Below are 27,122 nucleotides of genomic sequence, written 5' to 3' on the forward strand. Positions count from 1 at the left end.
TCTCATTGTAGTTTTTATTTGCACTTCTCTAATGGCTAATGATCATAAGCATTTCCTCAGTGTCTGTTAGCCATCTGAATGTCTTTTTTGTTGAAGCGTCTTTTCATATCCTTTGCCCATTTTTCAATTGGATTATTTGTCTTTTTGTTGTTGAGATGTTGCAGTATCTTGTAGGTTTTAGAGATTAGACCCTTATCAGATATGTCTTAGCCAAATTTTTTTTTCCCAGTCTGTAGGTTCTCTTTTTACTCTTTTGGTGAAGTTTTTTAATGAGTATAAGTGTTTTGATTTTTAGGGGCTCCCAGTTATCTAGTTTGTATTCTAGAAGGCATCTTTTCTGACCATAATGCCATAAAACTAGAAATCAGTAACAGAAACAGCAAGAAAAAAAATCAAATACTTGAAAAAACATCTTGCTTAAGAACTACTGGGTTATAGAAGAACTCAAGGACAGAATAAATAAATTCATAGAATCAAATGAGAATAAAACACATCCTACCAGAACCTTTGGGACATGGCAAAAGCATTGCCTAGAGTTTAGTTTATAGCAATAAATACACACATCCAAAAAGAAGGGCCAAAATCAAAACATAAACCCTACAGCCCGAACAAATAGAAACAGAGCAGTAAAACAAGCCCTCAGACACCAGAAGAAAGGAAATAATAAAGATTAGAGCAGAAATAAATGAAATGGAGAATAGAAAAACAATTGAGTCAATGAGACCAGAAGTTGGTTCTTTGAAAAGATCAACAAAATTGACAAACCATTGGCCAAACTTAGAAAAGAAAAACAGGAAAGGAAGCAAATAACCTGAATAAGAAATGAGATGGGCAATATCACAACAGACCCAACTGAAATAAAAAGGATCATAACAGAATACTATGAAAAATTGTACTTCATCATTCTTATTCAATCTATATGCTGAGCAAATAATCTGAGAAGCCATAGTATATGAAGAAGAAAGTGTCATCAGGATTGGAGGAAGACTCATTAACAACTTGCAATATGCAGATGACACAACTTTGATTGCTGAAAGTGAAGAGGACTTGAAGCACTTACTGATGAAGATCAAAGACCACAGCTTTCAGTATGGATTGCACCTCAACATAAAGAAAACAAAAATCTTCGCAACTGGACCGATAAGTAAGGTCATGATAAATGGAGAAAAGATTGAAATTGTAAAGGATTTCATTTTACTTGGATCCACAATCAACACTCTTTGGACCAGCAGTCAAGAAATCAAACACTGCATTGCAATGGGCAAAGCTGTTGCAAAAGATCTCTTTAGAATGTTAAAAAGCAAAGCTGTCACTTTAAGGACTAAAGTGCGACTGACCCAAGCCATGGTGTTTTCAATAGCCACATATGCATGTGAAAGCTGGACACTAAATAACGAAGACCGAAGAATTGATGCCTTTGAACTATGGTGTCAGCGAAGAATATTAAGTATACCATGGACTGCCAGAAGAACGAACAAACTGTCTTGAAAGAAGTAAAGCCATAATGCACTTTAGAAGCAAAGATGGCAAGAGTTCATCTCACATACTTTGGACATGTTATCAGCAGTGTCCAGTCCCTGGAGAAGGACATCATGCTTGGTAGAGGGTCGGCGAAAAAAGAGGAAGACCCTCAATGAGATGGATTGACACGGTGGCTGCAACAATGGGCTCAAGCATAACAAGGACTGTGAGGGTGGCACAGGACCAGGCAGTGTTTTGTTCTCCTGTATGTAGGGTCGTTATGAGTCAGAAATGACTTGATGGCACCTAACAACAACAGACTGTCACGTCCTTCTACCTTTTCTTAGTCTGGAAGCTGTGCTGAAACCCACCCACCATGGGCGAATTTGCTGGTATTTGAAATATCGGTGGCAGAGCTCCCACCATCACAGCAACATGCAAGCCACCGCAGTACGAGAAATGGACTGATGCCTGGTGGGGTGGGATATTAACCCAACAAAAATTCAGGTGCCTTCTACCTTAGTGAAATTTCAAGGAGTACGGGGTGTGAGGCATGTCAACATATTACTTCGAAAGTGAAGCATAAGTTATTGCATCTGGCCCCTCCTACCACTGTAAAGGCTCTGCAACAGGTCCAGGCTTCTGTGAAAATGGCTCTGCCTCTTGGGCCTCAAGATCTGGCTGATTCAATGGTGCTTGAAGGTCAGCTGCATATAGGGATGACGTTTGGAGTCTTTGGTAGGCCGCTATTGCTGAATCACAGCACAGACCCTTAGGATTTTGCAGAAAAACCCTGCCATTCTCTGCAGATGAATACTCTCCTTTTGAGAAACAGATTTTGGCTTGTTACTGGGCCTTAGTACAGACTGAACCCTCAACCATGGGCCACCAAATCACCATGCGGTCTGAGCTGCCAGTCATGAACTGGGTGCTCTCTGACCTACAGTCATGAAGTCGGAAGTGCATAGCAGCATTCTATCTTTAAATGAAAGTGGAACATAAGAGATCGGTCTCAAGCAGGACCTGAAGGCACAAATATGTTGATGAAGAAGTGGCCCAAATGCCCTTGTCTCCACTTATGTCACACTACCTGCTCTCTCCTAATCTGCACCTACGGCCTCATAGAGAGTTTCTTATGATTAGTTGACTGGGTAAGAGGAAACTCGCGCCTGGTTTAAGATGCTTCTGCATGATATACAGGCACCACTCGAAAGTGGACAGCGGCAGCACTGCAGCCTCTTTCTGGGACCTCCCTGAAGGATGATGGAGAAGGGAAAGCCTCCCAATGGGCAAAACTTCCAGCAGTGCACCTGGTTGTTCAATTTTCTTGGAAGGAAAATGGCTGGATGCATGATTGTATACTGATTCATGGGCTGTGGCCAATGGTTTGGCTGGATGGTCAGGGACTTGGAACACATGATTGAAAAATTGTTGACAAGGATGTATGCAGAAGAGGTATGTGGATAGACCTCCCTGAATGGGCCAAAGAAGCAAAGATATTTGTGTCTCATGTGAATGCTCACCAAAGGGTGACCTCGGCAGAGGAGGCCTTTAACAATCAAGTGGATAGGATGACATTCTGTGGAAACGAGTCATGCTCTTTCCCCAGCCACTCCTGTCATTGCCCAATGGGCTCATGATCAAAGTGGCCATGGTGACAGGAATGGAGGTTATGCATGGGCTTATCAACATGGATTTCCACTCATTAGGGGCAACTTGGCTACAGCCACTGCTTAATGTCCAATATGCCAGCAGCAGAGACCAACACTGAATCCCCAATATGGCACCATTCCTCAAGGCAATCAGCCAGCAACTTGGTGGCAGGTTGATTACACTGGACCACTTCCATCATGGAAAAATCAGCATTTTGTCCTTACTGGACTAGAAACTTACTCTGGATATGGATTTGCCGTCCCTGCCCGCAATGCTTCTGCCAAAACTATCATCCGTGGATTCACGCAATGCCTGATTCAATGTCATGGAATCCCACACAGCATTGCCTGAGGTCAAGGGACTCACTTCACAGCAAATGAAGTGCAGCAATGGGCCCATGCTCATGGAATTCACTGGTCTTACCATGTTCCCCATCATCCTGAAGCAGCTGGCTTTATAGAATGACGGAATGGGCTCCTAAAAACACAAATCACAGCACCAGCTAGGTGGCAATACTTTGCAGGGTTGGGCAATGTTCTCCCGGAGGCTGTATATGCTCTAAACCAGCATCCAATATATGGTGCTGTTTCTCCCATAGCCGTGATTTACGGTTCCAGGTATCAAGGGTTGGAAATGGGAGTGGCACGACTGATTATTACCACTAGTGACCCACTTACAAAATTTTTGCTACCTGTCCCCACGATCCTATATTCTGTGAGTCTAGAGGTCTTATTTCCAGATGGAGGAATGTTCCCACCTGGAGACACAACATATATTCCACTAGAAGTTAAGAATGGCACCCGGCCACTTTGGGCTCCTCATGCCTCTGGATCAACAGGCAAATAAAGGTGTTACCGTATTGGCTAGTGTAATTGATCCTGACTACCAATGGGAAATCAGATTCGTGTGGCATAATGGAGGTAAAGCAGATTATGTCTGGAATACAGGTGATCCCTTAGGGCATCTCTTAGTATTACCATGCCTTATGATTAAAGTCAATGGAAAACTCCAGCAATCCAATTCGAACATGACTACTAATGCCCTAGACCCTTCAGGAATGAAAGTTTGGGTCACCCCACGAGGCAAAGAACCACAACCGGCTAAGATGCTTGCTGAGGATAAAGGGAATGTGGAATGGGTATTGGAAGAAGGTAGTTCTAAATACCAGCGACAACCATGTGACCCAGTTACAGAAATGAGGACTGTAATTGTTATAAGTATTTCTTCCTCATATGTGTCCATCAAATATTTTTGTTTACTTATATAAGATGTAAACAGTGCGTTTTCGGTTGTCTGCATGTTGTATCATGTTAGGAGCAAGTATGACTTTATAACTGTCTTTATTTAGAGATTATGTAAGGTTTAAATAGATGTATAGGTGCGAAGCTGACAAGGGGTGGAATGTGTGATTAAGGTTGTGTGTCAATTTGACTGGGCCATGTTTCTCAGTGGCTTGGCAGTTATGTAGTTAGTTATGTAATGATGTCATCTGTCAGTTATGTAATGATGTAGTCATCCCCTATTTTGTGATCTGATGTGAGGAGCCAATCATTTGAAAAGGGAGTTTCCTTGGGGGTGTGGCCTGTACATATGGATGTTCTGGCAAGGCTTGCTTGCTCTGGATCCTGCATCCTGCTTGTCATTATCTGACCTCTGGTTCTTCAGACTTGAGCCAGCAGCTTGCTCTATTGCTTATCTTGGGATTTGTCAGACTTTACAGCCTGCGAGCTAGTGGTCTGCTGTCTTACCTGCTGCTCTTGGGATTTGTCGGCTTCCACATCCTGTGAGCCAGCAGCCTGCTGTCTTACCTGACAGTCTTGGGATTTGTTGACCTCTGTAGCCAGCGGGCCAGCAACCTGCCATTATACCTGCCGATCTTGGATTTTTCAGCAGCTGAGAGCAAGCACATTGCTCTATGACCTGCCAATCTTGGCTTCGTCAGCCCCTGCATCTACGTGAGTCAGGCTTGGGACTTGCCAGCCTCTACAACTGTGTGAGCCATTTCCTTGAGATAAATCTCTATCCATATATATGCTTCACCGGTTTTGCTTCTCTAGACAACCAGTCTAAGAGAGCATTGTCTATCTGGTTATTATTCTAAAAAAGCCTAAAGCTATATGGGAGCTTCCTTAAAATTCAGGGTCTCATACCTGATTGCTGTGTGGTCATACACCTCCAGACTGTCCTCTCAATTGAGAAGAAATAATCTTCTCATATCTTTATAAGAGGTGGTAGTATTGCAGCTTGGAGCCCACCCAAGTCAGGCTCTTACCCTCCCAAAGAAACTCTGAGACAAAAAGCTGTCTTCCTTACTGATGACACTTTGAAAAGTAGGCTCTCAAATCCTTGAGAAAACATTCATGGATTGTAAAACTAGCAAGAAGTTTATCCTTCCAAGAGGATTTCTCAAAAGAGGCAAAGAAAAAAATTTAAATCATAAGATTTCTAAAGTAAGTGCTCTAAGAAGGTGGGGGGGGGGAGTCTACCTTTTTGCATCAGGAATAATTATTTTGTTTCTTTACAATTCTCATGCACTTATTTATATTAGATAAATGTGCTCCCCAATAACCTGAAAATGTTTATCTTTTCACCTGAATATAACTTATCAAACTTTAATAACTGATACCCACACCAAAAGCAATTCTGCGCAGTGTTCACTGCAACTTGCCAGATTTGCCAGGTCTGTGAGAAGAGGATGACCTCTGGGTGAACGATGGAGAGGATTTTCATTCTGGAGAAAGGACACAAACGTTGCTTTGGGGACTGTTAAAGTGTAGAGCACAGCAGATGAAGAGGACCCACCAAACGCGCCCTGACACCACTTCCCGTCTGCATCTTCCAGAAGGGACTGACGCCGTCGGCGGCCTCTGCCCCAGCGGCCCGACTGGTGCGGGCTGAGCCGGCCAGGTTCTCAGAGCGGCCTAGACTACCCGCCGTGACAGGGCTGGGGACGCACCTCTGGCCTGCACTTGCCCCTTCAGACCCTCCACTCCTGCACGATGAGCGGGACACCGAGACAGGCGAAAATTTACCTCAGACGCTGGTGGAGACACCAGTTAGATGGCCACTGGGCTGGGGACACACACTTCTGGACGCACGTGTCCACTTCCGGGGAGCGTGCTTCCTAGTTTAAGGACACCAGACGGCAGCCTCTTCTTTCAGCTGGGATGTGAGGAGCTTCTAGCTTCCTCCGTGGAAGACTCAGTTGAGCCCTGAGTCTGGGCCAGACTGGCGGAAGTAACCACAGCCAAAGGTGTGGTTGTAGCAGGACCAGATGCCAGTGGCTGGGGTCAGTGGGATGGCTCTCTCCCCAGTCCGTCTTTCCATCCCTTTGTAAGTTGAGGTGTAGTCTACTGACTCATGCGACCCCATGTGTGCAGAGTAGAACTGCACTCCATAGGGTTTTCAAGGTTATGAACTTTTGGAAGCAGATTGCCAAGCCTTACTTCTGAGGCACCTCTGGATTGATTTGAACTAACAACCTTTTGGTTACTAGTTCAGCATTTAACTACTTGCACCACTACTTTGTTCACCTTCTCTAGTCATGAGGGCAAGGATATGACTTTTGGTCTTTTACACCTGGAAACTAGAGCTCTAGGCACGTGGGGGATCCTCAAATTAGCACTCAGATGAGAGCAATGGTCCACTCTAGGTCTTGGTTTGAATCCTGATGTTGTCACTCACTAGGAAACCTCTAGGAATTAATTTCCTTATAAAATGAGACAAGTGTTATGTATACTTCACTAATGCTCTCAAACCACATGTGTATTAGTCAATGTGTATTTAAATTAAAATAGATGATGTAAACAAGATGGCCGTGCACCAGCATGCTGTGATAAAATGTAACATATAGCTAAATTGCAAACAACCACCCTAATTTCTGACCTTGAAGAGAAGATGTAACAGACTAGTCTTTGTTAGACATTACATCCTCTGGTCTTTATGGTGAAACTCCAAAGAAGAAAATCCTATATAAACCCTGGACTTGAGGCCACATAAGAAAAGACAGAGGCAGAACATCTCTTCTAATTTCTCAGAAGACTGTAACCAAATCAGAAACAAAAACAGAGACTTTGCCTGTAGCTGCTGACCTGGGACCCCAGCTACAAGGGACCTTTGCCGAGCATAAGCTGTGGTCAAGCCTCCCTTTCACCACTCATTAAAGCTAAATGCCTGCAATCTAAATATCTGGACTATAACGATTGAACTCATGTTTTATTGTCCCCATTCTCTTGCCCTAAATGAATGTCTTTTGGACTTACTTGTGTGCCTTGCCATGACTACTTTGCAATAAACTAAATGAGCTTGTCCATTTAAACTCGAGCATCTCTCTTACTTTAAGATAAAATCCCTGAGGATTAATGGTTGTGATGGTTAAGGTTGTGTGTCAACTTGGCTGGGCCATAATTCTCAGTGTTTTCACAGTTGTATAATGTGATCACTTCCCTGTTGAAATTTGATACGTCATCCCCCCCATGATGGGATCTGCTGTCAGTACTGGCGGGGGCAGGGCCTGTGGTGTTCTCACCAACCCCCTCAACCTTCATGTCTCCACCCTCCACCATTGTGCTCTTCCTTATCTCCTTACTGGGGCTTTTGCTTGTTCCAGATCCTGCAGCTGGACATCTGGTTCTTGGGACTTGAGCTAGCAGCTTGCCTGTGGTCTTGCCTGCTGATCTTGGGGTTTGTTGATAGTCACAGCCTGTGAGCAACAGCCCTGCTCTCAGGCCTGCCGATGTTGGGTTCACTGGACCCTGTGGCTACATGAATCAGGAGAAGCCTCTTTCCTGACCCACGACTTGGGACGTTGCAGCTTCAACAGCTGCGTGAGCCATTTCCTTGATATAAATCCTTGTCTATATACATTTATATGCTTTACTGGTTTTGCTTCTCTAGAGAATGCAGCCTAAGACAATGGTGTTAATGGTAGTTAATTCATGTAAAACTGCCTCATACATGTTAGTTGCGGTCAAGTCAGCTCTGACTCATGGTGACCTTTTGCATAATAGAAAATGTTGGTGTGCCTGTGACATATTGGCGACGGTTGGTATGTTTGGAGTCCATTGTTATTTAGTCACTACATTTCGAGTGTTTCCCTTGTTTGCTAACCAATACCAAACGTGATACCCTTTTCTAGCAACTGGTTTTAAATGATACATAGTAACCAATATTATTCACCTTAAGGGAGAAATAAAAGCAGTCCTTTGTGGTGAAAAATTACTGTATACAAAGAAATTCCTGAATGATTGGAATGTCTCTGATGTTTAGAGGACGCCAGAGCACACCTTAGAGCATATCTTTTTTTAATTGTGCTTTAAGTGAAAGTTTACAGTTCTAGTTTCTCATACAAAAATTTATACATACATTGTTATGTGACCCTAGTTGCTCTCCCTATACTCTGACAGTACACTTCTCCTTTCCACCTCAGATTTCCCATGTCCATTCAACCAGCACCTGTCCCTTTCTGCCTCATCTCACCTCAGGACAGGAGCTGCCCATTTAGTCTCATGTATTTACTTGAGCTAAGAAGCACAGTCTTCACGAGTATCATTTTATGTCCCATACTCCAGTCTAATCTTTGAAGAGTTGACTTTGGGAATGGTTTTAGTTTTGGCGAACAGAGTGTCAGGGGGCCATGTCTTCCAGGGTCCCTTCAGTCTCAGTCAGACCATTAAATCTGGTCTTTTTACTAGAATTTGAGTTCTGCACCCCTTTTCTCCTTGCTCTGTCAGGGAGTCTCTGTTGTATTCCCTGTCAGGGAGGTCATTGGTGGTAGCCAGGCACCACCTAGTTCTTCTGGTCTCAGGCTGATGAAGTCTCTGGTTTATGTGGCCCTTTCTGTCTCTTGGGCTTTTTCCTTGTCTTTGTTCTTCATTCTCCTTTGCTCCAGATGGGTTGGGACCAATTGATGCATCTTAGATGACCACTCACTAGCTTGTAAGACCCCAGACACCACTAACCAAAGTGGGACACAAAACGTTTTAATAAACTGTTATGCCAATTGACCTAGATGTCCCCTGAAACCATGGTCCCCAGACCCCCACCCCTGCTACTCTGTCCCACGAAGTGTTTTGTTGTAGTCAGCAAAGTTCTTAGCTTTTGGTTTCATCCAGTTGTGCTGACTTACAGCATATCTTAAGAGGTGATTCAAGGTGTGGGGCTTAAAAGACCCACTCTGTGGTATCAGCACCTCTAACTGAACTGCAGAAAGGGGACTGGAGTCAAATGTATGACCAATGATTCAATCATGCCTACATAATGAAACAGTAGACACTGAAGTTCAGGTGAACTTCCTGGTTGGTGATAGACGTATATGCATGGGATGCGTGAAGAAATAAATTATGCTTGTGACATAGCAACTCCACATTTGACACCCTGCTAACCCTCATCATATGCTGCTCTGCTTTAAATGCTAGTCTTGATTTGTATCCTTTTTGTTATCTTAAAACTCTGAGCCACTTCCTAAGTTCTGCATCATTCTAGCAAATTATTGAACACAAGGTGGTAGTGGAAACAAAATTTTAGCTAGTTAATTGGAAGTCTGGGTGATTCCAGGGGCCCCTAAAATTTTGCTTGGTGTCTGCAATCTTGGCCACACTTGGCATTCTAGAGCTGTGCCCTTTCACTTGTTAGATCAGACATTGCTCCAGTTGGTTAGACAGAAGTTGCATTTTCAGTAGGTTGGTGTCAGAGAAGGTAGAGTTGGTAGGAGAGGCTGACAGGCACAAGAGGCAGACGCTTTAAGCTCCTACAGGGAGGGGAAGAGGTTGGGCACCAAGACCTAAGCTTTCACTTTGCTAGGAGATGGTTTATCACTGACAGAAAACCAACAAAAGCTACATTTTGATCATTGTCTTGGTTATCAATCTGTTGCTTCTGCTGCAGATACCTTATTTTTTCCTGATCTGATAATGGAGCTAGGGCGTTTCTCTGCCAGTCATCAGTGTATGGAGGACAATGAAGGACACTGCAGGAAGAAGGGGCTTTCATTTCCATTTCCAGTGTGATCACCTTCCAGGCTCCTGGAGAGGGTATTTTTGTCCCTACGTTGCTCTGTGTGGGTTGTCCAGTGGAGGATCCCTGCAGGCACAGCATTCTGACAGTGCAAGTTTCCTCCAGCTTTCAATCTGGGCAGTAATGGCATAGCCTTAGCTCCATACACTTGTGCCTGAGGACTAATCCAGATGCTACATTGCACACGCTGTCCTCACAAATGCAGGGATGCCTGTCAGGTAAGCTGCCAACCCAAATCCCTCCCCTAAAGCCAGAGGCAAACAGAAGTGTATTTTATTCCACTAGAAAAGCAGCCTCTCCATATCCCAGCAACTGGAATTATATTGTTGGTAGAATATAAAATGGCACTCTGAGAGTGAAAGTTCTTATGAAGGTAATCTTATGAAATTAATCATGAAACAGCAATCCCATACATAGGGATATAGATGAGAAAAGTCAAACATTATGTCCATGTAAAACCCTGTGCAACAATGTTTACAGCAGTTTTATTTAAAAGGACAAAAAACAAAAACCTGGAAACTCAAATATTCTTAACCTGATGACTACACAAACTATGGTATATCTACACAACACAGTACAAAGCAATAAAAAGGAATAAACTACCAGAATGTATATATACATTCATCAACCTGGATGAACATCAAATTCATTACTCTAAATGACAGGAGCCAGAATCTAAAAACTCCATACAGCATGATATGTACATGGACAAGTGCTAGGGATTCATGACTAAAAAGTGGCAGCACTAGGGAATTTTTTGGAGGAAGGAGAAAAGCTGTATTTTCATTGTGGTACTGGTTATACGACTTGACATATTTGTCAAAACAGATGTTACTGTACATCCCAAAAGCAAATTAATGTTTTTAAATTTAAAAAATTGAACAAGTAATGAACAATGACTGCAGAAAATTTTCAAGTTAGTCAGAAACAGAGTAATCACCTAGTCTTGCCTTTGGGACAGATCTCTACAGGCTGATTTGTCTATACACGTAAATTTTTTATAAACTGCCATCATTATGTACGCTTTTATATCCTATCACACTTGAAGCTATGATGGCTTCTCCTGTGGACTAAATTCTTCTGAAAAAATTCATTTAGTGGCAGTACAACACTGACATGTAGCCAGGCATTTATCTGAAAACTCCCTTCCTGTTGGACACTGACACCATTTCCCCTATTTCCACAATCTAGCACAGTTATCAAGGTACACCATTACAGCGCCCAAGAACTTCCAAGAAATGATTCTGAAAGGAGAATTGCTGGGTCAATGTGAAACCTAACTTGAAGGCTTTTGCTACCTATAGTCACTATGTCCAAAGCCCCTTACGTGAGAAGTCAAGCAAGAAGATACCACTTCACTGTAGGGGCAGAGGAGCTCTGTATAAATGTCCAGGCCCTGCAGCAGGTGTGCACCCTTGGTGGAGCAGCAGCCATCAGTGCAGTCCAGCCCAGTCCAGCAACTACAGCCTCAACTCCTGGCCTAGTGCACTCTGCTCAAACCACAAAATTACCAAAAGCAGGACTGTTTTAAAATACAGGTTTTGTGCTTGTGCCAGACAGAAGCTCCATTGCATCTAGGTTAGGTTGTAGGTCTGTGCGGGTCTACCATCTCTGTGTATACCCAATGTGAACCTTCAACAAAAATCCTACTTCTTACAGCACCATCCGAGACAGACATTATTCTGAAAAGATGGGATGTGGGTTAAAATCTTCTGTGCAGTTTTCTCATTAGTAAACTAGGGATCATTATAGTTGTGAAAGATAATTAAGAAAAACAATGAAAAAAAGTTGGGTACAACACAAACACACAGTATAATCCAGATTCTTTAAGAAAACACTGTTTTGCATACAAAGAATGCCAAAAGATAATATCTAAAATAACGAGAGTGGTGGAATTTTAAGTAATTTCTGCTTTTCCTTATAATAAAATCAAACTTTCTACAATGAGAACATACTGTTCTATGTGAAAAAATATAAACTTTAAAAACATAGTTGATTAAAAAAACAAAAAACACCACAGTTTGACACCAAGGGTTGCTGAGATTTTGTAATAATTTTTATATAACAGAACCAAAATAACATTTTGATACTTCTCCAAAGTCGTTTGCAACAGCTGAAGTAGTAGTTTGCTTACAGCTGCAGAGTCTCTCCCGTGTGTAAGGTATCATAGAAGTCTGGAAGAAGGACGGACACTGAAGGCTTCTTTTACATTCATAGAACGTCATGTGTAATCTATTACTTCTTTTCAGTGTACCTTCTCACGTTTTCAAATGACAACCAAAGATGTTACCTCATTCCTTACATTCATAAGTTCTCTCTCCATTGTGAGTTCTTACATGTTGAGAGAGAGATGAAGCCTGGCTAAATGCTTTCCCACATTCCTTACATTTATAAGGCCACTCTCCACTGTGAGTTCTTTTATGGTTGATCAGGTGTGAGGACTGGCTAAAGGCTTTCCTACATTCCTTACATTCGTAAGGCCGCTCTCCACTGTGAGCTCTTATGTGGTTGATCAGGTTTGAGAACCGGCTAAATGCTTTCCCACATTCCTTACATTCATAAGGGCGCTCTCCATTGTGAGCTCTTATATGGTTGATCAGGTTTGAGTATCGGCTAAATGCTTTCCCACATTCCTTACACTCATAAGGCCTCTCTCCTCTGTGAGTTCTTACATGGTTGATCAGGTGTGAAGACTGGCTAAAGGCTTTCCCACATTCCTTACATTCATAAGGCCGCTCTCCACTGTGAATTCTTATATGGTTGATCAGGTGCGAGGACTGCCGAAAGGCTTTTCCACACTCCTTACATTTATAAGGCCTCTCTCCACTATGAGTTCTTAAATGTGTAGTGAGGCTTGAGGAATCAGAAAAAGATTTTCCACATTCCTTACAATCATAAGGCTGCTCTCCACTGTGAGTTCTTATATGATTCATCAGATTTGAGGCTCGCCTAAAGGCTTTCCCACATTCCTTACATTTGTAAGGTCTCTCTCCAGTGTGAGTTCTTATATGTGTAGTGAGGTGTGAGGACCACCTAAATGCTTTTCCACATTCCTTACATTCATAAGGCCTCTCTCCACTGTGAGTTCTTATATGGGTGATCAGGTGTGAGGACTGGCTACAGGCTTTCCCACATTCCTTACATTTATAAGGCCTCTCTCCACTGTGAGTTCTTATATGTCTAGTGAGGGATGAAGCACAACTGAAGGCTTTCCCACATTCCTTACATTCATGAGGCCGCTCTCCACTGTGAGTCCTTACATGGCTATTCAGCTTCGAGGACTTACTAAATGCTTTCCCACATTCCTCACATTCGTAAGGCCTTACTCCACTGTGAATACTAATATGTTTACTGAGGGATGAGGAAGAACTAAAGGTATTCCCATATTCCTTACCATCATAAGGTTGCTTTCCATTTTGAATATTTTTATATTCAATGGGGGCTGAGAACTGACCAAAGGCTTTCCCAAATTCCTTACATTCATAAGGCCTCTCTTTACCATGACTTTGTATATGTGTAATGAGGGATGAGGAACTACAGGTGATGCCACATTTCTTACTTTCATCAATTTTCTGTCCAGGAAGAGTTTTTACATGAATGCTTAGGTAAGGAGAACTGCAGGCTACTTCACATTCCTCACACTCATTGGTATTGCATCCAGTGTGAGATCTGAAGTGATGTTTAAATGAAGAATGATTCATGAAAGCTTTTCCACATTGACAGCATTCAGAAGGATTTTCTCTAGCAGGAATTCTTTCGAGGCTGGTAAGATATGGAATCTTGCTGAAAGTTTTTCCACACTGATTACATTCTTTCCTTTCCTTTTCTTTCTCTGTACTTTCAAAGAGGTGCTCATCTGTATGACTTCTGTCAAAATAGGCAGCATACTGTTAGAATACAGTTCGTTATCATTTCATATATAATACACAGTAAATGTGTATGTTTACTGTCCTATCTCATGTTGAATAGACTGAATCATCTCATAGAGATCAATTTCATTACTGTCAGGGTTTCTAAATAATGGGGCTTTCGGATAAATGCATACAAGTGAAATGTTCCAAATACTCAGTATCTCATTCATATTTATGAAAATAGAGTGTTGTGAAAATTATGTGAACACATAATTTTAGAGCTAGTTTTATATAAACAAACACAGAAACATAAATGTCCTAATACCTTAAGACTTTCTCCTCAGGTACTACTCACACTAATATGAATGATACTCACCTCACATGACTCCCCTGGTTGTTATGCTGCTCTTCAATGCCATGGAATTCACAGATGTCTCCTAAAATGGAGTACCAGGAGTTATTTTTTATGAATCGCATTATTAAATGTTCACTGGACACCATTTGTCCTTCACCAACCTCCTGAGAAACTGACCCAATAATTTTAAGTGGAGTATCACAACATGAAACAGAATGGTAAGGAACTTTTATGACGAACAAGGCACTTGTGAACACAGAAAGACTCTGAAGCATTTGGATGTTCCAGGACTTGGCAATGGTCAAAAGGGTAAGCAATTTACTAAAAAATAATTCCTTGATAATCGAAAGTGACAATGTCATAAATATGGTATAATCAGGAAAGCATAGTAGAAAGGACCGGCAAACAACGCATATGCACAAAGGTAATGTTAAAAAAAAAAAAGGAAGATCTGTTCCATGAACATAGAAGGTGTGAGAAGATAGATGGAAACTAAGATTAAAAAAAAAAAAAAAAAGCTCAGGTCCACGTGGAAACTTAGCCTCCTCAAACGAAGACAGTTTTTCAAGTTGATTTATTCAAGGGTTTGTCCTTCAAAGGATTCTTGCCTTCCTAGTGCTTCCTGACACCATGACTCTGGATAAGTCCTAACTTCACTCTCCTTAGACCTTTCCCTGGGAGAACAAATGGATGTGGTTGACATGGTGTTCATAGGAAATGGCAGATCACAATGGAAGACAGTAGAGAGCATCATTTCCCTCCCTAACACTGGGCCAATATTTTGGTCTCCAGAGTCTCTATAGATGGACTAGTGTGTTTATTTTTAGCAAAGTATCATGTCAAATTTGTAATAAATTCAGTAAAACTCTAATGAGGTAGCAATCCACAAATCTAAGTCCAAAGTGACCCCTCAGGCCAATATGCATACTTACAACACTTAAAAGACCATCAAGGCTTTTAACCAGAAGAGAAATACAAACTCAGTTTAACATCTAGATTTTTGTTTTAAGGGGAAAGACTACAGACTAAGCTCCACGAGGTGAGTGTATGTTTGTAATGTGTTCCAATGTATTCCCATTCCTCAACTCAAACCTTGAAACAAGGGCAATGAGTAAAATATATTCATTCATTACTGGGGAAAAAAAAGAAAAAAAAAACTGATGTCCGCCTTACCAACTGAGGCCAGGTTCTTGAAGGTTTCCATCATCACATCTCTGTAGAGTTTCCTCTGAGCAAAATCCAGTAAAGCAAACTCTTCCTGGGTAAAGTCCACGGCCACATCCTCAAACACCACTGAGTCCTAAAACATCCCACATATTCTGGATTAGCAAGGTATCATCTTCCCCAATGTGTGTGAAAGATCTAGTGAGGCTATCAGTGCAGGAAATGGAGAATTCACAGAAAGGTCACAGAAGTTTCTGTGTTCTACTCCAGAATTTGGCAATCAGCCTCTTCTTTTTGCTGTCTATATTTACATCCTGATTCTTGGCATTCTATCTCATAGATTTAACATTTTTAACACTGAACTTATCTCTCCATAGTTTGACACTGACCAATCCCCATCTCATTCCTGTTATATTTATGTTCCAGAACAGCCAAAACCCAAAGCAGAAGTGAGAGAAATTCTCTACAAATGAAAGACCTAGTTCCACATTCAGTTCATAATTGCTCTGTGGAAAGAAAAAAATTTCACCTCCTTCCCTAAGACCCACCAGAACACTCAACAAAACTTGAAGATGAAATATTAATAACTAGGAAACACTGACAGACTGGTAGTTTTTCCTTGTGTCCCTCACCAGCCATGAGAGGTCTCGAGGTCTACACAAATCAACAGGCAACCCAGGTCAACAATAGTTGACAAGACCATCTGCCAAAAAGTGAGGGGGGCCTCCCTATGTCTGGGCTTGCTAGTATTTTTAGTTCCCTAGCAGATCTAGAGTGAGTCTTATACTACTAGTCAATTCAAGTTTTCTATCCCAGTACTGGCTTTAGCAGCAGCTGTTCTTTCAGAGTTCTTGCTTGTGTAAAGTGTCATTCTCTGCATTTGCCTGTCTGTGTCTCCAGTTTTGGGGGGATGCATTTTACCTTATGACTTCAATTCTCTGAATTCACTCAGAATCTGGATAGTGTGGCCAGTACCTAGAGTCTGGAGGTCAGGACCATTGTGTAAATGATCTCAGAGAACAGAGGATTATTTTCAAAGCCTTGAGGGCTAATGTAATGTGTTCTGCTGCCTTGCTTGGTGCCTGTTGTGCCTTCTTTTCTTCCAGTTTTTCCCAATGGGAATGTCTAGCTTGTGCCTGCCTGTTTCACCATTGTACCTTTGGAAGCAGATAAACAGATAACTTGTATTTTGGATTTCACAGATCAAGTTTTGGATTTTGGACTTGGAGTTGATTTAAGACTTTTGCTATAATATGATGGGGTGACTTTTACATGTGGCAAGGACGTGAATTTTCAAAAGGGGTCAAAGGGTGGAAAGTCATGGATTGAATTGTGTCCCCAAAAAATAGGTCAACTTGGCTAGGTCATGATTCCCGGTATTGTATGATTGTCTTACCATTTTGTTATCTGATGTGTTTTCCCTAAGTGTTGTAAATTCTATCACTATGATGTTAATGAGATGGATTAGCAGCAGTTATATTGATGAGATCTACAAGATTAGATCGTGTCTTAAATCACTCTTTTGAGATATAAAAGAGAGAAGTGAGCAGACACAGGGACCTCACACCACCAAGAAAGCAACACCAGGAGCAGAGCGTGTCCTTTGGACTTGGGGTCCCTGCACCTGAGAAGCTCCTAAACCAGGGAAAGACTGATGACAAGGACCTTTCTCCAGAGCTGACAGAGAAAGCCTTCCCCTGGAGCTGATGCCCTGAATTTGGACTTGTGGCCTACTGAATTGTAAGAGAATAAATTTCTCTGTTAGAGCCATCTGCTTGTAGTATTTCTGTTGTAGCAGCACTAGATGACTAAGACACCTCAGATCATTTAGACTCTTAAAACACCGCTTGGTTGAAGTTCTGGTGAAATAGTATCCTTTGAGGGCTGGTGGAATAGTATCCTTTGAGAGCAAGCCTTTTTAAGGATAGCAAAATGCTCTGGATGTATTTCAGAATGGCTCCTTTTTCCTCTCCCTGATGGAAGCAAGAGGGGATTTTTTTCCCAATCATCACAATGAGAACCTGCTAAGGCTCCTGGAACTAAAACTCCAGAGGCCATGGCTCCACATTTTCAAACCCCAGAGGTCATGGCCATACCCTTTGAGACTGAGGCATCTCTGCTTCCTTGTTCCTTGGCCGTTTGGCTCCTGAGGCCTCACTGCCTGCATCTGCCCTCCTGGGGCAAGTGTTCCAAAGCTTTGTAGCTCCACTGATAAGTGCCTGGAGGTCCCCTACTCTGCCAGCAAACTTCAGCCAGAAGACACTCAGCTCTCTTGCTCTGAGTCAGTAAGCCTAGCTCCACCAATAAGTGCCTGAAGTCACCCCACGCCGGCAGGTAGCCTCCTGCACAAAGGCATTGAGCTCTCTTGCTCCGAGGGTCAGCTCCAGTGCTGTCTGGCGCTGGTCTCCTGGTTCTGCTGCTGCCGGTTCTCTGCTGCTTCTTCACACTGCACCGTCTTCAGAGTAACAGCTTTATCCATTTCCTTCTGAGTCCTCTATCCAGTCACAGTTTGAAAACTGCTTCCACATTTTAGGTATCTGTTGGAGCAGCACCCCACTCTTGGTACCAAATTCTGTCTTAGTCATCTAGTGCTGCTACAAAAGAAATACCACAAGTGGATGGCTTTAATAAACAAAAGTTTATTCTCTCACTGTCTACTAAGCTACAAGTCCAAATTCAGGGCATCAGCTCCAAGGATGGCTTTGTCAGCTCTGCAAGAAGGTCCTTGTCATCAATCTTCCCCTGGTGGAGGAGCTTCTAAGGCACAGGGTCCCTGGGTCCCAAGGATACACTCTGCTCCTGGTGCTGCTTTCTTGGTAGTATGAGGTCCTCGTCTATCTGCTTGTTTCTTTTATATATCAAAAGAGACTGGTTTAAGACATGATCTAATCTTGTAGATCTCATCAATATTAACTGCCACTAATCCATCTCATTAACACCATAGTGATAGGATTTACAACCCACAGGTAAATCACATCAGATGAAAAAATAATAGAGAATCATACAATACCAGAACTCATGACCTAGCCAAGTTGATAAATATTTTGGGGGGACACAATTCAATCCATGACATGGGGGAAGGGAAAGACCCAACTGCAATTCCATCTAGGATTTCCGTCTCATCTAAGGGAAGAGGAAGAGAGCTGTGAAGTACTAATGAAGGTGTCAATTAAGACCAGGCTCACTAAAAGACTGAAATCCAATCATAGGACTATACAGTGCTTCCTCTCTCCCCACACATATACCACATCAATAGAGATCCTGTAAAATAAAAGGAAGTTAAAACTGAAACAGTTTTAAGATTTTATTTAAGAAGTCATCTCTGGCAAAGCTCAAAGGCAAAAGGGGAGAGAAAAGGAAAAAAAAAAAAAACCAGCTGAAATTTTAGCCTCTCACACCTACAGCTACAAAAAACACAGCCTACTTCTAGCCACATAAACATAAAACATTATACTAAAGGCCAATTAACCAGTTTCTTTTACCAAATACGTTATATCCACCTTTGTGCCCATCTTTCAACAAAAAATTAAAAGGCAAACTAGAAGACAAAAAGTACAGCTTGAAAACACAAAGCAAACATCAGAAACAGGCTTAGATATGACAAAATTTGGAATTAGAAGACTGGGCATGTAAAACACCTGTTTTTCATATGATAAGACCTCCCCCAATGAAAAAAGTAGACTATGTCTTAGTCATCTAGTGCTACTATAACAGAAACACCACAAGTGGATGGCTTTAATAAAGAGTAGTTTATTCTCTCACAGTCCAGTAGGCTACAAGTCCAAATTCAGGGCTTCAGCTCCAGGGGAACGCTTTCTCCATCAGCTCTGGAGAATGGTCCATGTCATCAGTCTTCCCTTGGTCTGGGAGCTTCTCTGCACAGGAACCTCAGGTCCAAAGGACATGCTCTCCTCCTGGTACCGCTTTCTTGGTGGTATGAGGTTCCCCAACTCTGTTTGCTTCCCTTTCCTTTTATCTCTTGTAAGGTAAAAGGTGGTGCAGGCTACACCCTAGGAAAACTCCTTTTACATTGGATCAGGGATGTGACCTGGGTAAGGGTGATGTTACAATCCCACCCTAATCCTCTTTAACATAAAATTACAATAACAAAATGGAGGCCAACCACACAATTCTGGGAATCATGGCCCAGCCAAACTGATACACACATTTTTGGGGGAACATAATTCAAACCAGGACAGACTACATTCAAGATAGACAAGTAATAAGAGTAGAGAGATAGAAAGTCTATAAAAATCAAAAGGAAATCAAAAACAATGTCACAGAAATGAAGAATGTAATTAATGGAATCAGTAGTAGATTGAATACGATCTAGGAAAGAGTCAGTGTGCTAAGATTAAGACAGAAACATCCAAAACTGAAATGCAAAAAGGGGGAGTGAAAAAAAGAAAAAAAGGAACAGAATATCCAAGAACTCTAAAACAAAAGGTGTCACATACGCTGATGAAGATATCAAAAAGAAAAGAAACTAAAAATGAAAAGAAACATTAATATTTAAATTAATAATGGCTGAAAATTTTACAAAATTAATGCTAGACATTAAATCACAGATCCAGAAGTTCAAATAACACTGATCAGGATAAATACAAAATATCTATATCCAAACATATTATATTTAAACCACAGACTAACAAAGAAAGAGAAAATCATGAAAGAAACCAGAAGGAAAATATAGTAGTTCCCTCTCCCCAGTCTGCAGCTTCCCTTTCTGGGGTTTCCGTTATCTGCAATCAGCCATGATCTTAGGCTGGGCTGGAGCCATTGCTCTGCCACACACACCTATCTGCTGGGGGTCTGCCAGGATCCGGCTCCCCACAGCTCTCAGACCTTTACTACCTAGTCTTCCTTTTTCTGGGGATGGGTTGGCCAGGCCGATCTCTGTGCATGGGATGGAGCACGTTGTCTGGGGAGGGGCCTTGGCATGGAATTGGGCACAATGTGCAGGGCCAGGGACTGGGGGATAATGTGTGGGAGGCACAGGCAAAGTGGGGCCTGGCTGAGCTGAGGGGCAAAGGTGTGACGCGTGTTTATATATAGGGTTCAGTAGTACCCATGGGTTCAGGAATCCATGAGGGTCTTGGAACGTATCCCCCGCAGTTAACGGGACTACAGAACACCTTACCTATCGTTGAGTTGTGTCTCCCCCCAAAAGTGTACCATGACTCCCAGTACTGTGTGATTGTCCACCATTTTGTCATTTGATGTGATTTTCCTCCAGGTTGTAAGTCCTACCTCTATGATGTTAATGAGGTGGGATTAACAGCAGTTATGTTAATGAGGCAGAACTCAGTTTACAAGATGAGGTTGTGTCTTAAAGTCAATCTCTTTTGAGATATAAAAGAAGTGAGCAGACGGACGTGGGGACCTCATACCACTAAGAAACAAGAGCCAGAAGAAGAGCGTGAGTGCCCTTTGGACCTGGGTTACCTGTGCTGAGAAGCTCCTCAGCTGGGGAAGACTGATGACAAGGACCTTCCCCCAGAGCTGACTGAGAGAAAGCCTTCCCCTGGAGCTGGCACCCTGAATTTGGATTTCTAGCCTATAGACTGTGTGAGAACAAATCTGTTTGTTAAAGCCATACACTTGTGGTACTTCTGTTATAGCAGCACTAGATACCTAAGATGCCTATAGAGGAAAAATATTAAGAAGTCCAGCAGACTTGTCCTCAGAAGCCATGCTAGCATAAAGAGTGGAGTGAAATAATGACAAGTATTGCGAGGAAAAGAACACCAAATTAGAATTCTGTGTCCAGCAAATTAACCTCTACAAGTCAAGGAAAAATAACTGCCGTTTTCAGACAACCAAATTTGAGGGAATTTGTTGCCAGAATACCTGTCTTGCAAGAAACGTTAAAGGAAGTTCTTCATAGAAAAGGAGAAAATGATATTGGTCAGAAGCTTGGATGTATAAAAACAAAGGAAGAGCATTACAGAAGGAAGAAATGAAAGTAAAATAAAATTTTTCTTGTTTGTAATTCATCCAACAGAGGATCTTGTTAAAAATAGTAACAGTCACAATGATATGGTGATTATACCTTGTGGACAAGTGAAACGAAGGACAGCAATTTTACAAGGAACAAGAGAAAGGAACTGGAAATACTGATATAAGGTACTTTCATTACATGTGAAGTACTGCAATGTAATTTCAAAGTGGACTTGGATTAGCTATAAATTACGTATAATATATACTCTACAGTAACAACTAAAATAAAATTTTAAAAAGGATACATACACATAACTGGTATCAATACGGGAAGAAAATAGAATCACATAAAATGCTGTTTAAAATAAAGCAGAAAACAGTAGCAAAAAAAAAGGGGGGCAACAAAGAGAAAATAACAAATAACGTAGAGAAAAATAAACATGTCAATAATCAATTTGGCTAAATAAAACAACTGAAAAAACAAAGGATTTGGTCTGTAAGAAACCCACTTTATATACAGACACAATATTAAAAAATAGAGATGAGAGAAAAGGTCACACATCAGCAAGATGTTGACATAAATAGCTCCAAGTTCCATCAGCCAGGAAACACCCCACCAAACAAACAAACCTTGTAGAACCAACTTTGTGAGAATTTTAGAAAATTTTAACATAACTATACCGAGTAGGGAGCCTTGGTGGCACAGTGGTTAAGAGCTCGGCTGCTAGGCAAAAGGTCAGCAGTTCGAATCCACCAGCTGCTCCTTGGAAACCCTATGCGTCAGTTCTACTGTGTACTATAGGGTCGCTATGAGTCAGAATTAACTTGACGGCAACAGTTTTTGTTTTGTTTTTTTTATATCAAGTAGAGAGATTGAATCAGTAATCAACAACATCCGAAGAATAAAACACCAGACCTGATGGTTTCACTGCTGAATTCTACCAAGTATTTAAAGAATTTACAGCAACTCATCTCAAAAACTCCTCCAAAATTAGAAGGTGAGGTAACATTTTCTAACTTATTTTATCAAGTGAACATTATTCTGGTACAAAAGGAAGATACAGACGTGACCAGAAAAGAAATGACAATGTATCTGATGAATATAGGTGCAAAAATCCTCAACAAAATACTAGGAAACCAAATTACCCTCTACAAGTGAAGAAAAAATATTGCTGGTATTCATACCAGAATGCAAGGATGCTTAAATATGAGAAAATTAATACACCCCCATCAATAAAAAGGAAAACAAAACAAAACATGATATCTTAACCGATGAAAAAAAACTATTTCACAAAATCCAACACCCTTTGATGATAAAAACATTCAACATACTAGGAATCAAAGGGAAATTCTTTAACAATAGACATTCATGAAAAACTCACAGCTAACTTCATATTCATCCTTACGTGTATGTCAGTTTGTCATACTGCGGGGACTTGTGTGTTGCTGTGATGCTAGAAGCTATGCGACCAGTATTCAAATACCAGCAGGGTCACCCACGGCAGATAGGTTTCAGCTGAGCTTCCAGACTAAGAGAGACTAGGAAGAACCCGGCAGTCTACTTCTGAAAAGAATTAGCTAGTGAAAACCTTATGAACAGCAGCAGAACACTGTCTGATATAGTGCTGGAAAATGAGCCTCCCAGGTTGCAAGACACTCAAAAGAAGACTGGGGAAGAGTTGTCTCCTCAAAGTAGTCTACTCGAGTTGCAATAGTGAAGGATTCTATGGGGGAAAATATTAAACAATGCAGGCAGCATCAGGAACCGATGGTACTGAAGGAAGAAGTTCAAGCTGCACTGATGGCAATGGTGAAAAACAAGGCTTCAGAAATTGACGGATACCAATTGAGACGTTTCAACAAACGGATGCAGTGCTGGAAATGTTCACTTGTCTATGCCAAGAAATTACAAAGACAGCTACCTGGCCAACTGACTGGAAGAGATCCATATTTACGCCTATTTTCAAGAAAGGTCATCCAGATGAATGTGGAAATTATCAAACAGTATCATTAACATCACACACAAGTAAAATTTTGCTGAAGATCATTCAAAAGTGGCTGTAGCAATACATCGACAGGGAACTGACAGAAATTCAGGCTAGATTCAGAAGAGGACGTGGAACCAGAGATTTCATTGTTGATGTCAGACGGATCCTGGCTAAAAGCAGAGAATACCAGAAAGATGTTTACCTGTGTTTTACTGACTATGCAAAAGCATTCGACTGTGTGAATCATAACAAATTATGGATAACACTGAGAAGAATAGGAATTCCGGAACACTTAATTGTGCTCGTGAGAAACCTGTACATAGATCAAGAAGTAGTTGTTCGGACAGAACAAGGGGATACTGTGTGGTTTAAAGTCAGGAAAGGTGTGTGTCAGGGTTGCATTCTTTCACCATACATATTCAATCTGTATGCTGAGCAAATAATCTGAGAAGCTGGACTATATGAAGAAGAACGGGGCATCAGGATTAGAGGAAGACTCATTAACAACCTTTGATATGCAGACGACACAACCTTGCTTGCTGAAAGTGAAGAGGACTTGAGGCACTTACTGATGAAGATCAAAGACTACAGCCTTCAGTATGGATCACACCTCAACATAAAAACAAAAATTCTCACAACTGGACCAACAGGCAACATCATGATAAACGGAGAAAAGACTGACATTGTCAAGGATTTCATTTTACTTGGATCCACAATCAACACCCATGGAAGCAGCAGTCAAGAAATCAAAAGACACATTGCCTTGGGCAAATCTGCTGTAAAAGAACTCTTTAAAGTGTTGAAGAGCAAAGATGTCACCTTGAAGACTAAAGTGCGCCTGACCCAAGCCATGGTGTTTTCAACTGCCTCACATGCGTGCGAAAGCTGGACAATGAATAAAGAAGACCGAAGAATTGATGCCTTTGAACTGTGGTGTTGGCAAAGAATATGGAATACACCATGGACTGCCAAAAGAACGAACAAATCTATCTTGGAAGAAGTACGGCCAGAATGCTCCTTGGAAGCAAGGATGGCGAGACTGCATCTTACATACTTTGGACATGTTATCACGAGGGATCAGTCCCTGAAGGACATCATGCTTGGTAAAGTACAGGGTTGGCGAAAAAGAGGAATACCCTCAACGAGATGTACTGACAAAGTGGCTGCAACAATGGGCTCAAGCATAACGACTATGAGCATGGTGCAGGACCAGTGTTTCATTCTGTAGTACACAGAGTCGCTATGAGTTGGAACCGACTTGACGGCTTCTAACAACAACTAACATCTCATAGCCAATGGTGAAACAAAGAAAGCTTTCCCCTAAGATCAAGAACAAGAGAAAGATGCTTGTTTCTACCACTGCTATTCAACACTGTAGTGGACATTGCAGCCAGAGAATTCACGTATAAAAATAAATGGCACCCGAATGTGAAAGGATGCAAAACTATCTTTATTTGCAGATGACATGATCATACAGATAGAAAACCCCAAAAAACACACGAGAGCTATTAGACTTAAGAAAGGATTACACCAGAGTTATAGGATACAATATTAACATGTAAAAATCAGTTGTGTTTGTTCATCAAATCACTTTAAACTGGAGAGAATATATTAGAAGAAAATTTTTGGGAGCCATATATTGAATAAAGGTATAATATCTAGAAATGTATGAAGAATTCCTACAACTCAACAACAAAAAGACAACCCAATCAAAAATTAAGCAAAGGATTTGAACATTTAACGAAAGGAAAAATTCAAATGTCCAACAAGCACACAAAAAGATGTTCAATATAATTAGCAACTTGGAAAATCCAAACTGAAACCACAATGAGATATTACTTCACACCCATTAAGATGGCTATGATGAAAAAAAGTAAAAAACAGGTGTTGGTGAGGATGTAGAGAAATCACAAACTTCATGATTGCTAGTGGGATTGTAAAATGCTACGGCCACTGTGGAAAGTAATGTGGTGGTTCTTCAAAACTTTAAACACTGAATTACTATATGATCCAGCAATCCCACTCCTAGGTATATACCCAATAAATACAACAAGCAGAAACACAAATACTTGTACACCAATATTCATTGCAGCTCTATCAACAAGAGTCAAAAGATGGAAACAGTCTAAACATCCATCAACAGATGAGTGGATTTAAAAAAAAAGTGTGGAGCATACATACAATGGCAACTATTCAGCCATAAGGAGAAATGAAGTACTGATACATGCTACAAAATGGCTGAACCTTGAGAACCTTATAAGTGAAATGCCAGTCACAAAAGGACAAATATTGTATGATACCACTTTTATGAAATATGTAGAAAAAGAAAATGTATAGATAAAGTGTATTACTGGTTTCATTGGATGGGTGGCAGGGAAGAGGAAAGGAAGACAAAATGCTTAGGGGACACTGAGATGCTGTTAAGGGTGATGGGAAAATTTGGGAACGGTTGATGGTTGAACAAAATGAGCATATCATTGAACATGTACATGTTTAATGTACATACAGAGATTGTAGACATGGCAAATGTTTTGTTACATATGTATCTAGTACAATAAAAACAAACAAAAAAACCCAAAAAGAAATCATTCTATACGATTCCTCAACAACCTGAAAAGAAAATTCAGAAAGCAATTCCATTTACAATATCATTGAAAAGAATAAAATACCTAGGAATAAATTTAACCAAGGAAGCCATTAGAACTGCCCCTACCAAGGAAAATAGCAAACCAAAAGCAATACCACATTCCTAGAGGTAGTGCAGAGATTACTGCCACCACCAAGGACTTAATTCCCACCACATTCTCATTCAACTTGACTCTCAGGTCTGGGCAAAAAACAGATGGATCTTGGAGAATGTCAGTGGGTTATCAAAAACTTACCAGGTGTGACTCCAACTGCAGCTGCTGTTCCAGATGTGGTTTCATTGCTTGAGCAAATACATGTCCTGGTAACTGGTATGCAGTTATTGATCTGGCTAATGCCTTTCTCCACACCTATTTTAAAGAACCACCAAAGCAGTTTGCCTTCAGCCTGCAAGCCAGCAACCCATCTTCACTGTCCTACCTCAGAGGTATAACAGCTCTCCAGCCCTATGTCATAATTTAGTCGGTAGGGACCTTGATCACCCATCCCTTCCACAAGATGTCACACGGGTCCATTACACTGATGACATGCTGAGTGGACCTAGTAAAGAAGAAGTCAATGAAGCTGGACTAATTGGGAAGAGATTATGTCTGGAATACACAGATTCCTTAGTACTATCATGCCCTGTGATTCAAGTCCACAGAAGACTACAGCAACCCAATTCTGACATGACTAACAGCTCAGACCCTTCAGGAATGAAGGTTTGGGTCACCCCACCAGGCAAAGAACCATGACCAGCTGAGGTGTTTGCTGAGGATAAAGGGAATACAGAATGGGTGGTGGAAAAAAGTAGTTCTATATAGCAGCTACAATCACATGGCCTGTTGCAGAAAACAAGGACTACAACTGTTATATTTCTTCTATGTGTGCATCAAATATTTTTGTTTTCTTCACTTATAAAATGTGAGATGTAGATGAGGCTAGTGTGTTTTCAGTTGTATACATGTTTGTTGTACCACGTTATGCGCGAGCATGACTATTGTTTTTATCCAGAAATTATGTATGGTTTAAGAAGATCTGTACAGGTGCTAAGTTGTCAATGGGAAGACT

At 41.3% G+C, this 27,122-nt stretch overlaps 1 protein-coding gene across 1 annotated transcript; it reads right to left on the reverse strand.

Annotated features, from left to right (window-relative positions):
• Positions 1-9,422: 9,422 nt before the first annotated feature.
• On the reverse strand, positions 9,423-26,755 carry LOC101340556 (zinc finger protein 420-like). The gene is made up of 4 exons (XM_012556207.2): positions 26,309-26,755; positions 15,508-15,634; positions 14,356-14,416; positions 9,423-13,995 (listed from the first exon to the last, which is right to left on the reverse strand). Exons 1-4 carry the CDS (start codon positions 26,351-26,353, stop codon positions 12,420-12,422), a joined length of 1,809 nt encoding a protein of 602 aa, XP_012411661.2. The 5' UTR covers positions 26,354-26,755; the 3' UTR covers positions 9,423-12,419.
• Positions 26,756-27,122: the final 367 nt, after the last annotated feature.

Source organism: Trichechus manatus, unplaced genomic scaffold (genome assembly GCF_000243295.1).
Source record: "Trichechus manatus latirostris isolate Lorelei unplaced genomic scaffold, TriManLat1.0 scaffold00057, whole genome shotgun sequence".
In the NCBI taxonomy this organism is placed as follows: domain Eukaryota; kingdom Metazoa; phylum Chordata; class Mammalia; order Sirenia; family Trichechidae; genus Trichechus; species Trichechus manatus.

Excerpts from the sequence above, each read along its gene's own strand:
- LOC101340556 (XM_012556207.2), bottom strand. The coding sequence starts at position 26,353 with ATGAAACCACATCTGGAACAGCAGCTGCAGTTGGAGTCACACCTG. Across the intron at positions 15,635-26,308 it reads TGCAGTTGGAGTCACACCTG|GACTCAGTGGTGTTTGAGGA; the intron begins GTAAGTTTTTGA and ends GGGATGTTTTAG. Across the intron at positions 13,996-14,355 it reads AACCAGGGGAGTCATGTGAG|AAGTCATACAGATGAGCACC; the intron begins GTGAGTATCATT and ends CTATTTTGACAG.